The sequence below is a fragment of the Tachypleus tridentatus genome, chromosome 10 (genome assembly GCF_004210375.1).
Source record: "Tachypleus tridentatus isolate NWPU-2018 chromosome 10, ASM421037v1, whole genome shotgun sequence".
NCBI classification, from domain to species: Eukaryota; Metazoa; Arthropoda; class Merostomata; order Xiphosura; family Limulidae; genus Tachypleus; species Tachypleus tridentatus.
The window spans coordinates 166,572,708-166,587,867 of record NC_134834.1 but is presented as its reverse complement, the minus strand read 5'-3'; the positions used below and the strand labels follow the sequence as shown (position 1 = coordinate 166,587,867).

Below are 15,160 nucleotides of genomic sequence, written 5' to 3'. Positions count from 1 at the left end.
TAAAATATTAATTATATGGTAGTCACCTACTTGCATTTGAAATGACCCATTTTTTTATACATGAGTTATTATTAATCTTCAACAATACTTCAGCTGCTCAAATGGTATGGAACGTGTTCATTGGAATCGCGGACTAAACCTTGTGACTTTCCGATCCATAATCTGGAATTTTAACTTTTAGGTCAAGATCGAATTATCTCATTTACTAGTCAGAAATAAGTAATTTTTCCCAAATTTCGCAAGTAGCAAAAAAAAAAAGGTGAATCCAAATATCCTTGATATGTTTTTTTTTTTATTTTCAAGCTACTGGTTAATCGCAGAATTTGTCCCACCAAATATGCTTCCCCTTTCAGCCATGAGAACGTTATAATGTGACAAACAATCCCACTCTTCGTTGGTAAAAGAGTAGCCTAAGAGTTGGCGGTGGGTGATGATGACTAGCTGCTTTCCCTCTAGTCTTACACTGCAAAATTAGGGACGGCTAGCGCAGATAGCCCTCATGTAGCTTTGCGCGAAATTCAAAAACAAGCAAACAATCGTAGTACTTATTATATATATATATATATATACACTGTCAAAACGCATAAAAATTGTTCTCATTTTGCACTAATCTCAAACTTCCTTGCGTTATTACGGCTTAAATAATTGTAAGTTTTTACAATCAATTATTTATTTTCCTTCAGCTTATTTCGCATGGTCCTCGCTAGTACAGCGGTAAGTATACGGATTTACAACGTTTACATCAGGGATTCAACTCCCCTCGGTGGACTCGGAGGTGGCTCGATGTGGCTTTGCTATAAGAAAACACGCAGCTTCTTTCGCATATTTCATAACATTTATTCTTTAATTTTTCTAAATGTTGATTTTAGTATGACTGTTCCCTTATATTTTAATCTTGAATGTAGTAGGAAAGCAGAATTAATATTTGTTTCTAACAATATTTTCCCCCAGTGTCACAGCAGCATATCTGCGGAAACCAGGTTTCGATGCCCGTGGTAGGCAGAGGACAGATAGCCAATTGTGTAACTTTTTGCTTAATTTCAAACAAACAAACCAAAGAAGATTGTCCAATTTCTTGATCTCCAGTTGCCATAAACTTTCAGGTTTTTTGGATGTGCTCCAGAAGGATTCTAACACCCCCGTTACGAGTTTCACAGCCAGTTTAATTTCTCTTAATGTCTATTTCCCAAACAAAACTTTGATGATAAGATTTTAAAGATTATTTGAAATGGTCCAGTTTTCCAGGACATCGAGAAATATAAACTAGGTGAGGTATTGAAAATAATTACACTTATATTAAAGAAAGTGACCATTAAGGATGAAATTCTACATATCGAATAACAGACATGCATGCCCTCTACTATTCCCATTAGGCCAACGAAATAAACGCCGCTCCTGGCGGAGGTACGTTTGCTAGTACTGTTAAAGAGACATGTCAGATACCTAAGTGTTTGGTGATCTTGTCTCTCACCTGGCATGGAGGGGGGAGGCGTACATTTGACACACACGCACACCACATGTCCAAAAGAATGAAGGATTAACTATTTCCACAAAACTAAACTTTGAGGTGAAGACCGAAGGGTCAAATTATCACAACTGACATAGTTCAAAGCCCTGACCTTCTTTCGGCCTAGCATGTGCTCTGCTCTAAAATATGTTTAGCCCTGCGCGAGAAGAACATGTGGGCTGCGGTCGTACAGGCAATTAACTGACCATCTGTTTCCCCGCCCTAAGTAAGATCATGTCTTTTAAAAATTACCAGCCATGACACGTGAGTTTCGCTGAAACCAAAGAAGAATGCATCTTAAATATCTTATGGAAAGAATTAATAGTAAATGATACCATTACTGGCTCATGTAACAACTCCCTAAACCAAAACGAAGAAAATAATCTTTCATTTAAATCTAACTGGTTCAACACCACTTTATATTTGAATTAAACGACCATACAATGAAAACTAATGAAATGTTAAATAACGTGATGATGTGAATTAAAAAAAAAATAGCAATAAGAGATAGATTTCGAGGATCCCCATCTCAACAAACATTCCCTTCCTTTCCGTCATGGGGGGCGTTATAATGTTACGGTCAATCCCACTGTTTGTTGGTAAAACAGTTGCTCAAGAGCGGTGATGATTAGTTGTCTTCCCTCTAGTCTTACACTGCAAAATTAGGGACGGTTAGCGCAGGTAGCCCTCATGTAGCTTTGTGCGAAATTCCAAACAAACCAAGCCGGATTTTAAGGATGAAATAGTATATAATACGGTTAAAAATAAACTACAGCATGTAAGTTTGATTTGTTTTTTTAATTTCCCGCAAAGCTACACGAGGGCTATCTGCACTAGACGCCCATAATTTTGCAGTGTACGACTAGAGGGAAGGCAGCATACAATGTTTCATTAAGTAATACTTTGAATTGTAGGTGTCTTAACTAGCCACGTGACATACTATAAATCAAATTTCATGAAATGCATGCTTGGGGGCCGTAGGTGCGCCCCAAGAGTAACAGTGAAACTCCACCAAGCGGTCAAACATAAGTAATCAAAGAGCTTTCGTTTGGTACTATTTACTAACTGCGTTTCCTATATTCTATCAGTTGAAAATAAGGTTCGACTTCGAGCAAATAGTCCTAATGTAGATTTACGCTAAAATTCTAAAGCAAACAAATAAGCGGGTTGTATATTATATCATGTACATATATATTTCAGGGCATGATTTACATAAAATATCATTATGTTTGATGTAAAAGTTTCTATACTGATTATATTCTAAGTAAGCAGCCGATTCTTTCACTTGAATACACAATTTTCATTTCTTGTTTTGCTGTACAAACTTGTGTTATTCTATAAACCATAGGAACAGTCAATACACTTTACTGGACTCCTGTCCTTAACTAAAATATAAGAACAGCATTTGATTTATGAGCAGTGTTCTCAGTCATTACAAGCTTAGACAAACAGAAACAGCCATGGAACACCAGAAGGCTTGTTCTTATAACAGTATGTGTTGGTGTTGAGCAAGTTTTTTCTGTCTACTTAAAGTGAATATGCTAGAAAACGTATGTGTATAATAAATGATACGCAGCTATACCTATAGAATTCGATTTTACAGGGCACTGTAGATGAATACGCTGTTTAAAAGATGTCAGAATCCTCTCATAGAATTCGATTTTACAGGGCACTGTAGATGAATACGCTGTTAAAAAGATGTCAGAATCCTCTCAACGTCCATCTCGATAGTGATGTGTTCTACCGAAACGCTTCCTTCTTTTATCATGTATACAAATACACTTACATGTAAGCATATACAAGTGGGATTACTCGTATTTCGCATGAACAATTTGTCATTACTAACGGAGCTACGTGTCGTTGCGGATGTGAAACGAGGTACCGTTGGCGATACGTTTAGCGCATGAATGTGTTTGGTTCATGGCAAATTCCCAACCTTTCGACAACACAATTCCGCAATGGACAATCTAATGACTGTTATGGCCTTTTTCCAGTAAGAATACCTACAAATGTTGTTGCGCCGAAGAACACGGCGTTTGCAAAAGAAAAACCTTCTGTATTCTCTACTGAAGTGAAAAAAAATGAACAGAGCAGATCGTTTAGGACAGCAGTAGACTCCAAAAGTAACCCTTAGCTTGATCCGGAGCAACGTCGCCATCCGAAAACCCTTAGCTTGATCCGGAGCAACGTCGCCATCCGCAAAATAAAGGGTATGATGGCCAGAAAAAAAATTAAACCATCTCTTCTGTTGCTGCTAAGAAGACAGTTAACAATGTTTTGAAATTGACGACAAACCACAAGCCTGAAGCTTACAAAGTTCTTGACACACCACGAAATCAACGAATTCTTTAAACAAGAATCCTCGCTGATGAAACTGGAATTTCAACAATGTCATTCATCCACATACTTGTCAAGTTCACAAATGCAAACTTTCGTGCTTTGGGTATGCTTAGACGTCGGTTCGGAAGCTAATAATCGTGTGCAGTGAAGGGTCTTTGTAATGTTTGTCGCTAAGTGTAGTGTAAGATTGATCTAGCCGTTTTTTCTAGAATTTTCTTTAAACGGAATCTGAAGTGTCGACCAATAGTATGTAATCATGGCCAGGCATCATACACAATATATGATGGAAGATGTAGTTCCAAGGGCAGAAGGGGACATGAAACGTTTGCTCATCAATTTCAGTAATCTGAAAATACAAGATTCTTTGTACTAAATCAATTTTCTTTCGGATAATTATAACTAGTTATAACAAGGCTTGAGGTAACATTACCTTACTTTACTTCAGATTTTTGGTTCAGCTTTGATACAGCATTCTTATTTTTTTCCAATATAACCTTCTTATTACAATAATATTTCGCATTGCTTGTTATCAAATTAAGCTTTATTGATGAATTATAATATAATGTTTGTCCCATAAGTTCTTTATTTTATTTTTTCAAAATAATATTGCTTAGATTTATTTTTTTTGGTTTGTTTGAAGTTAAGCAGAAAGCAACACAATGGGCCATCTGAGTTCTACCCACCACTGGTATCAAAACCCAGACTCTATGCCACTGGGGAGCTATTTCTTTTGGAGCCTTACAATTTAAGATTGCTGTAAAACAATTTTGTTATTGCTCTAACATTAAATGGATTTGATACAACACATTTGTGAGTCTCCAACACATCATTGATACTATGGCAACGTATTTTTCCAGTATCATTGTGTCTGTTTTTATTTAATTTTTAAATTTATTTGTCATAATTTTGCAGCTTTGACAATAATACTTGTTACTATAACAACGCTTCACTTCAGCTTAGTTTTTGTATTTTTTAACCTTCTCAAGGGAAGCAAAAAAGGAAACCCCAAAATACTGTCGTCCTTTTAATACAGGTAATATAAAAATCAATTTCATGGGATTTGAATTTCCAAACAAATTTTAAACTATATACTTAACAGATAAAAAGTAGCCAGACGGCAACAGTTGCCACAAAGACTTTTGTCCAGGTACTTTAACCAACTATTGTAATTAATTGTCACTTTCATAAAACGCTCACAGATGAAATTGTGAAGTGCGTTCAATGGTATAACGTTTCGAACATTCAATTTTTGGCTCCTCAAGTGCACATGCCCGACTTTTTGTGGTATCCATGTACTATAAGATTGTCGCAAGAACAGTACTTTATATGAAATAATATTGAATCGTTGGCTTTGTTATATATAAAATGTTTATTTGTTCCACTTTAGCATTGTTATTATAACCGTGCTATTTTTCGGTACAATGTTAAAAAATCGGATATAAATACCCGTAGTGGGGCTTGGCATAGTCAGATAGGTTAAAGCGTTAGACTCGTAATCCTAGGGTTGCTGGTTCGAATCCCCCTCGCACCAAACATGTTCGTCCTTTCAGCCGTAGGGACGTTGTAATTAGGCAGTCAATCCCACTATTCGTTGGTAAAAGAGTAGCCCAAGAGTTGGCGGTGGGTGTTGATGGCTAGCTACCTTCTATCTAGACTTACACTGCAGAATTGGGGACGGATAGCGCAGATAGCTCTTGTGTAGCTTTGCGCGAAATTCAAAAACAAACAAACCCGTAGTGGGTAAAGTGCAGATAATCATTTGTGTAACTTTGTGCTTAAAAACAAGTAAACAAACAATATAACATTTCTAGACAGTGTTATATCGATTCTGTAATTCCTTAAGAGAAAACATTTTCTATAACAATATTTAAGGATTTACTCTTTGTCAAAAAAACAAGGTATCACTGATTGTGAATGTTTGGTTTGGTTTGTTTGTTTCGAATTTCGCGCAGGGTTATCTGCGCTATCCGTCCATAATTATGCAGTGTAAGACTAGAGGGAAGGCAACTAGTCATCACCACCCACTGCCAACTCTTGGGCTACTCTTTTACAGACGCATAGTGGTATTGACCGTCATATTATAACGCCCTCACGGCTGAAAGGGCGAGCATGTTTGGTTTGACGGGAATTCGAACCCGCGACCCTCGGATTACGAGTCGAGTACCTTAACCACCTGGCCGTGCTGGGCGTGATTGTGAATGTATATAGTGATTTTTAAGAAATTATTCCGTATTTATCTCTGATGCTTTTATAGTAAATTATCAATCCAAATAGAATTAATACCGTGTGAGATTTTTAGAATATTTTTTATCTGTTTATGATTGATTGATTGAAATTAATCACAAAGCTACACAATGGGCTATCTGTGCTCTGCCCACCATGGGTATCGAAACCCTGATTTCTAGCAGTGTGAGTATGCAGACATAATGCTGTAGTACTGGGGAAGGGAACACTTGTTTTTATGGATATACCATTCAGGTAAGTTTTATTCGTTTCATAATGAATTCTAATAGCAAGAATATGAAAACTAAACACGTACCGATTTCAACTGTTTCTCATTTTTCTTCATTTTTTTATCCTTACATGTGAAAAAAATTAGTAGGATAGCACTAAGTCTTATCTTTGATTTAATAAGTATGTAATACTTAGTTATGGTAGTTTTCAATTCTATTACCCTTATATAATGTGCTTTTTTCATACATGTAGAGGTAAGTACAAAACAGGAATGAAATACACACATGATTAACATGTTCGTATGCTCGGAGTACAAACGGATGAAATGCACACATGATTAGCATGCTCGTATATTCTGGTTTCAAGGGGACGAAATAATAGTGGACAAGCCTGAGAATGTTAAGAATTTCGAAAGCTTCTAAGTCGATACAATAAAAGGAATGCCCTTAGATAAGCGTGAATGACGTTTAATCCAAAGCTTTCAAAGCAGTACCATACCTGCACCAGATACATGCAAACCTGCTTGGTGAACCGAAGAAGAAATGTTTTGGTCGTCTATTCAATGGCGTGCTCCGACTTATTTCTTATTCTTCGTCGCTTGTCATTCTCTTTTATTCCACCTCAATTCATCGCATCTTTTGTGTGCCAGCTGCAAATATCTTGCTTTTGCTGTCTCTTTACGTGCGTCCTCAGTGGCGACGGGTTGTCAAAGTGACAGGATAAAAAGAACGTTCTTTTTACGGTCTTGTCGAAGCTACAGCCATATAGACTCAGTTTGTTGAGACCAAGGCTTTGTGCTGTTAGTTCTCTTTGACTTGCATATATTCGCCGAATTCTAAGTAGGTACCAATGTTTGAGGCAACAATGTCAACTGCTGAGGAATGCGGAGTTAAAAAAAAGAAGGAGACGTTTCGCGGTTTTTAGGATAATCCGTGTAAAATAATTAAAATCGTCTTATTAAAGTACAGCGAATCTTATGGCACTGTTGTGTGTGTTAGTGTAAGTGTGAGATGCGATTTATTAATGTTAGAATCAAGCACAGAGTTACACAATGGCCTGTCTGTGTTTTGCCCACTACGAGTATCGAAACCCGGTTTCTAGCATTGTAAGTCCGTGCGGACATTCCGCTGTGCCACTGGAGGACAAAATACGATGCAAAGTGTATTGTTCCAACCATTTACAACAGAGAAAACAACAACATAAATTAAACATAAGGGCATTTATTTTATTACATAATTTTACTCCTAAGCTTATTTTTTATATGCGACGTCATCTTATCTTATTTATCCCTCCTACCTGTAACAAAGCGGTATGTACGCGGACTTACAACGCTAGAAACATGGTTTCGGTACCCGCAGTGGGTAGAGCATAGATGGACCATCGTGTAACTTTGCGCTTAACTAAAAAGAAGTCTAACCTTATTTTGTTTTCTACCTATTTCATAATGGGCTATCTGTGATGCGCCAAACACTGGTATCGTAACCCGTTTATTAGCGCTTCAGCTTAGAGAGACCACTGAACGTCTCTGTTACACGGAACTACAGGTTCATACGTAAACGTTGCTGTCTCAAGTGCAAGGCTACGCAATGAAGCTATTCGAGCTCCGTACACTGCAAGAATCGAATCCCGGTCTCTTAACAATGTAAAAAAGTAATATTACTGCTTACCCATCAGTAATAATAGCATATTATTTCCATTGCAAAAAATATAGAATTTGATACATGTTTCTCATTAGAATAAGCAAGTGTATTGTTTTCATATGTAATGTTATCTAATTATGATTATATTTGTTGTAAGTATATTCAAACCGAAATTAAACCTAATTGTTAAGCTGTTTAAAAAAAAGTATTATATTTACTGTTTACTGTACATCTATACAGAAAGTGTTATATTTACTGTTTATTGTACATCTATACAGAAAGTGTTATATTTCCTGTTTACTGTACATCTATACAGAAAGTGTTATATTTACTGTTTACTGTACATCTATACAGAAAGTGTTATATTTACTGTTTATTGTACATCTATACAGAAAGTGTTATATTTCCTGTTTATTGTACATCTATACAGAAAGTGTTATATTTACTGTTTATTGTACATCTATACAGAAAGTGTTATATTTACTGTTTATTGTAAATCTATACAGAAAGTGTTATATTTCCTGTTTATTGTACATCTATACAGAAAGTGTTATATTTACTGTTTACTGTACATCTATACAGAAAGTGTTATATTTACTGTTTACTGTACATCTATACAGAAAGTATTATATTTACTGTTTACTGTACATCTATACAGAAAGTGTTATATTTACTGTTTACTGTAATCTATACAGAAAGTATAATACTTACTGTTTACTGTACATCTATATAGAAAGTATTACATTGACTGTTCACTGTACATCTGTACAGAAAGTATTATATTTACTGTTCACTATACATGTGTACAGAAAGTATTATATTTACTATTTACTGTACATCTATACAGAAAGGACTTGACAGATAGCTCTTAACTCTAGCTTTATCTTTAAGATTCTCAAACTAACACACGAAGTTCCATCAGGTTAACCGAATATTCATGCTATTCAGCGTATTTGAAATTACTAGTCATTAAGTGCTTTAATCGTAGGATATGCAGAACTCATTAACTAGACGTTAAAACAACTATAAATTAGCTCTTGCTAGCATAGTAGAGGTAATAAAACCGTATTGGAGAAATAATGAAATTTCCCAATGATTCATCTCTAACCTCTAATCCATCACTCTTCAAATTGCACGAGATTAGTCGATTGAAAATAATTATTGTTTGAAGAACCACTGTTTCTGTATTATTTCAGTTTAAGAGAGAATTGGGAACAACATTACTTTCAACTAATTAGATGTAATTTTCTTTGACCGGCTGAAAAATTAAGAAGAAAATGCGATGTTACTTAAATTACACGTTATTGGAATTAGATGGCTGCTTATAATTTTAATCATGAAAGTATCATTTTTGCTTTCTTTGAAGTAAAATTAATTTATTTGAAAGTATTTTCGTCAGAAAAAACACAGTACAAGAAACAACGGTGTCTTGAAACTCTAATACTCGAGATTATGATTTATTTTCTTCGAATTTTTATTTTTCTGACTATATATGTTGAACTTACTACAGTTACGTCAAACAGCACAGATGGTGAAGCGAGAGGTCTGTTATTCACGAGTTTTTTCTTTCTTTTCTGTGTTTGCAGACACATAACAATACCGTATTTTTCCTTTTTCCTAGACGTATGACATACGCTTACTTACTTTAGGCTTAGATAATAGTCTTAATTACAGTGACCTTACTTTTGGGGACTAGTATTTTCACCGTCTGTTAAACACTGTAACGACTAGTCTGTGATGATATATATATAGATAGACACACACGTGGAAAATGTTACACAAAAGAATTTATACGTTTAGGTAGCGCCATCTGTCGATGAAAATACACATTTATGGTATTTTTTAAAATAAAGAAAGGTGAGTTAGTAACTGTGTGTCGTGGTGTGAAAAGTGAATAGCATAACTTCTATATATCATGTGAAAATATAATTTATTTACACCTTATGAAATACATATATACATAAATAGTGTACAAGAATGTTATTTTCTTATCCGTGTTTAAAGTATTTAATACATTATAATTAGGTCGGCATTTAAGAACAAATGAAAATAAACAATTTTGTTATTAATGTTAACGCTCAAACACAACATTCCAGTTTCAAATGAATCAAGAGTATGTTACGTACCGACAAAAGTTTGTTTTAGAATTTTCGCACAAAGCTATACAAAGGACCACTGGCTCGTAGGTGTTGAACTCACAAAGGGTGTGGAAAACGCATTTGTTAAATAGAAGATAAAAAAAGTTGATTGGGGTTATCAAAGTAAGGAGAGCGTGTTTACGAAAACGAATCACGAAAAGAAATTATCTGAGTTTATGGATTCAAATGTTTTACTTATTCAAAATCTAGCGTGGAACTTAATGAGTTTCAAAGTATTCTTGAAATAATGTTCGCGTTTTATTCAGCATAACGTTTGTTTATCACGTGAGATACAACCCCAGAAATTAGCTTTGTAAATCAATAAACTTACCGCTAAACCACTGGGGGGACACACACAAGGGCCCGGCATGGCCAAGCGCGTTGAGGCGTTCGACTCGTAATCCGAGGGTCGCGGGTTCGTATCCCGGTCGCACTAAACATTCTCGCCCTTTCAGCCGTAGGGACGTTGTAATTAGGCAGTCAATCCCACTATTCGTTGGTAAAAGAGTAGCCCAAGAGTTGGCGGTGGATGGTGATGACTAGCTGCCTTCCCTCTAGTCTTACACTGCTAAATTAGGGATAGCCCTCGAGTAGCTTTGCGCGAAATTCCAAACAAACAAACAAGACACGCACAAACTTCTGCCATATTTGTTTTGTTCTAGCGGGGGGCTGTTTCAAAGCTTGTCCAGTTTTTCTAACTTTGTTCGTAGTAACTTTATTCATATTTGCATAAATTGTTTTTCTCAGCTTTCTTGGTGACAGTAACAGTGAGTTTCTTTCAAACTGCTGCCGAACAGGGTGTGATTTGTTTGTTTTGAATTTCGCGAAAGCTACACGAGAGCTATCTGTGCTAGTCGTCCCTAATTTTGACAGTGTAAGACTAGGTGGGAAGGCAGCTAGTCATCATCATCCACCGCCAATTCTTGGGCTACTCTTACCAACGAATAGTGGGATTCACTGTAACATTATAACGCCCCCACTGCTGAAAGAGTGAGCATGTTTGGTGTGACGGGGATTCGAACCCACGACCTTCGGAATACGAGTCGAGTGCCTTAACCATCTGGCCATGCATGGTCTAGTGTGTAGGACTGGAGATTGAAGGGATGTGCGGTTCAAAACGTGACGTCATTGAACACGTTTTATACAAACCAATTCTCGTTATTCGGTCCACGGACAGCCAGACCTGACATGTGACGTTTAATCTATTCTTTGGTATAAAGAGTAGTCCAAGAGTTGGCGGGTGGATGGTGATAACTAGCTGCCTTCCCTCTAGTTCTACACTGTTAAATTAGGGACGGCTAACAAAGATAGCCCTCGTGTAGCATTGCATGAAATTAAAAAAACCAACAAAACAAACAATTGTGTAGGGTCCAACAAATATCTTGGGCCTGATTACAATAATGATACAAGATCCTATATATTCATTCAGCTGTAACATCAGACCATACGCGATATTGTCTGTACCTCACTTTGCAAGGTAGTTTCGACATTTGATCCCTTATTAGCTGTAATATTAGTTTATGTGAGTGTTGTAACATTAAACTAGATGACATCATAATATTCGTTCTCATAAACAGATATAACATAAAGCCACGTGACAGCTAACACATCGGATCTGATACATAGTTAATGATACTCTGGCAGATTTTAACATCATATTAAAATACGATCCTAAAAGTATGCGACTTGGATTTTCTGTCTAAAATGTTTCTTGAAACACAAAGCTACATAATGGGTTCTCTATGCTTTGGTTACCGTGGGTATTGAAACATGATTTTTGTTTGCTATAAACATTCATAGTTTCCGCTGATTCACCGAAGGCAGAAAGCTGTACTAAATAACATTTGTAATTACCAGTCCTTGCTTTAGATACAAAGAAAAAAAAAGCGAAGAAAATGTTGAGTAACTTAATCATGAAGCATATAAATTAAGAAAAACAAACAAACTTATTTTTAGTTAAAATAATACTAAATCTGTATGATATATATGGACCCCTCAGTTTCTTAACGGCAGATATGATGACTTATACATTAAAAACACGAGGTTTGATACTGCTGGCGATTTGTTCGTTTATTTGTTTTGAATTTCGCGCACAGCCATACGAGGGCTGTCTGCGCTAGCCGTCCCTAATTTTTGCAGTGTAAGGCTAGAGGGTGTGTGTTTTCTTATAGCAAAGCCACAATTGGCTATATGCTGAGTCCACCGAGATGAATTAAACCCCTGATTTTAGCACTGTAAATCCGTATACTTACCGTTTTACCAGTGTGGGACAAGGCTAGAAGGAAGCCAGCTAGTCATCACCAACTACCGCCAACTCTTGGGCTACTCTTTTACCAAGGAATAGTGGGATTGACCGTCACATTATGTCGCCTCACGGCTGAAAGGGCGAGCATGTTTGGTGCGACGGTGATTTGAACCCGCAACCCTCAGATTACGAGTCGAGCGCCTTAACCATGTCGGGCCCTAGCAGCAACAAGGTGCGAAACATGAAATCTTGGATGCACAATCCGGGAACGTTGCTCACGAAACACAGAAGACATACATTTAAAGTCTCTTATTTGGTTTTGTATGGTCCTTGACGGTTGCCATAAGTCGCGTTGTAACAATTTATATGGAACTTTGTTTAACCTAACGAGAGCCTAGTGTCACTGAACATGTTTTAATAATGTAATATGAATGTTATAAAATACATTTTTTTAAAAATATTTCAGGTCCTTTTGCGAATTTGGGACTGTTTCTTGTTAGAAGGGCCCAAAATTTTGTTTCGGTTTACCTTAGCTATGTTGAAAATGCAAGAAGACGTCATATTAACATGTTCTGATACAGTATCCATTATGAGGCAGTTAAAAACATCTGCAAAATTGTGTTTTGATATCGAAACTTTGATTAAGGTAAGTTATTTTATTTTTAGTCTTAGCTAATATAATTAATAATTATTTAATTATTACTAATGTAATTATAATTATTAGTAACAAAAATTATATCACCTAATTTTTTAGAGCATTATTGAGTGCGCTCATAACAACAACTATCATTAAACGAAGATAATAACAAGTTGCAAAGTTACAGATTGCTTCGGCATTAGGCTCTCATCAAATATAAAAAGAAAATTATTATTTAAAGTAGATTTGCAGTGTACTGTTTCCCAGCTGTTGTAAGCCTAGTGCTGACATTTGAAAGTTTTAGGTTAACTCAGTTAGCTCAGATAAACCTTCTGCTTCCACCACTCTGTTTGAAAAGTAATAATGACCAAACTACAGACGACTCCTATGCTCCCAAATTTTGAGCTAATTGCCCCTTGTCTTATTGTTTTCTCTATTAAACAGAAAAGGTTTAATAGATCTGAAAGCAACTAGTCATCACCACTCACCGCCAACTCTTGGGCCACTCTTTTACCAACGAATAGTGGGATTGACCGTCACATTATTAACGCCCCCACGGCTGAAAGGGCGAACATGTTTGGTGTGACGGGGATTCGAACCTGCGACCTTCAGATTTCTGAAATGAAAACAAAATATGTGTTTTGAAAATACTTTATATTGAAATTACATTTGTCATAGTTTATGAAATCGTTTATAAGACGAGGAAACACTTTATCGATATAAAAATGATTTTTATATGCATGGTGTACTGAAGAATATTAAAGTATGTTAAGTTATATTCAAAAAGAGATGTTTTACATTTGATGTAATAAGGTGCAACTAATTTTATAAAGTTCTTTACGTAGCGAGGTTTTGAAGTCTGATGTGTCATTTCAGACAGCTTTTGAGGAACTTGAGCCTTTTCCCAGGCGTCAAGACATTGCCACAAGACAAGCTTGTTATGGGAAAACATTGTCTGAAAAATCAAAAAAACGAGAGATCGAAAAGCAAGCTCTGAAGAGAAGAGAACTTATGGTAGGTATGAACTACTTAAGTGACACGCTTTTTAAGTGGGTCCCTTAAATTTTTGTTTTTTCGGGTATTCATCCAAAATTATTCAAGGGATATCTGCGTCAGATGTCTCTAATTTTTAATTGATAGACTAATGGGAAAACAGCTATTCAACAGCAGTGACACCGGCTCTTAGACTATTGTAATCGAAGAGTGGGACTTAACCGTCACTCTTATAGTACACTTTTTGGACCTCAATCGCACTATTCTTTGTTAAAAAGTAGTTCAAGAGTTGGCTGCGTGTGGTGTAGACTAGTGATATACTGGTTCCATCTAGTCTATCACTGCTGAATTATGGACTGCTGTCGCAGACAGCTCTCGTGTGGGTTTTTGCGAAATTCAGATCAAATCGGCAATGAACCCCAGAATTTCGTATCATCAGGCACATAATTAACCACTATGTAATGCCCCCCTCAAGTAATTTAATCATTTTGTTAAAAATTTTGAATGATCATAATACGGAATGTTCTTAACGTTTCTTCAAAACAGTTAAAATTAAGTCATGTGCTTGTTTCACACGAGACCGATTGTTTTTGTTTAATCCTAATTTGACTAATAATGCACGATGACAACAATAAAAGCTTCTTTTGTTTTGTAAATCAAAGAATTACTTCTTAATAAAAGGAACATGCGTTTGTTGACATAAGCTATAAGATGTGTTTAATTTGAATTTCATTCAGAAGTAAAACTGTGAATGTTTGTTGATAGCGCGTTTATTTACGATTCTCAAGCTTTCATACCTGGAGGAAGAATCGGGTCGTCCACTTATTGAATGTGCATCTGTATACGATAAAGGTATGTTGTTAAAAATCACTCTATATAGCAAGTTATTTTTATCCTCACTTATGTTATAAGATGTGTGTGTTTTCTTACAGAAAAGTCACATTAAACTATCTGATGTGTCCACAGAGGGGATATCGAACCCCTGATTTTAGTGTTATAAATCAGAAGACGTTACCACTGTTCCACCAAGGGACTTTTATTGTAGGGGGACTGTTGGTTATTTTAATTATTTGCCAACTTTCGGTTGTTAAATTGAAACTTTATAATATACATATAAACTTGTTTACTTTCAGGTACGTAAGAGCCAGAATTTCGTTTCTAATTTCATGTCGCCAGCTTTCTTGGGTAAACATATAATAATTTATA

General features: G+C 36.0%; 1 protein-coding gene across 1 annotated transcript in view; it reads left to right on the top strand.

Moving 5' to 3' along the window:
* LOC143230859 (uncharacterized) overlaps positions 1 to 15,160 on the top strand; it is a 226,756-nt gene that overhangs the window by 167,237 nt on the left and 44,359 nt on the right. Inside the window, exons 18-20 of the mRNA XM_076465126.1 lie at positions 12,791 to 12,970; positions 13,838 to 13,975; positions 14,743 to 14,806. Coding sequence (XP_076321241.1) covers positions 12,791 to 12,970; positions 13,838 to 13,975; positions 14,743 to 14,806 — 382 coding nt within the window. The remainder of the gene's footprint in view (positions 1 to 12,790; positions 12,971 to 13,837; positions 13,976 to 14,742; positions 14,807 to 15,160) is intronic.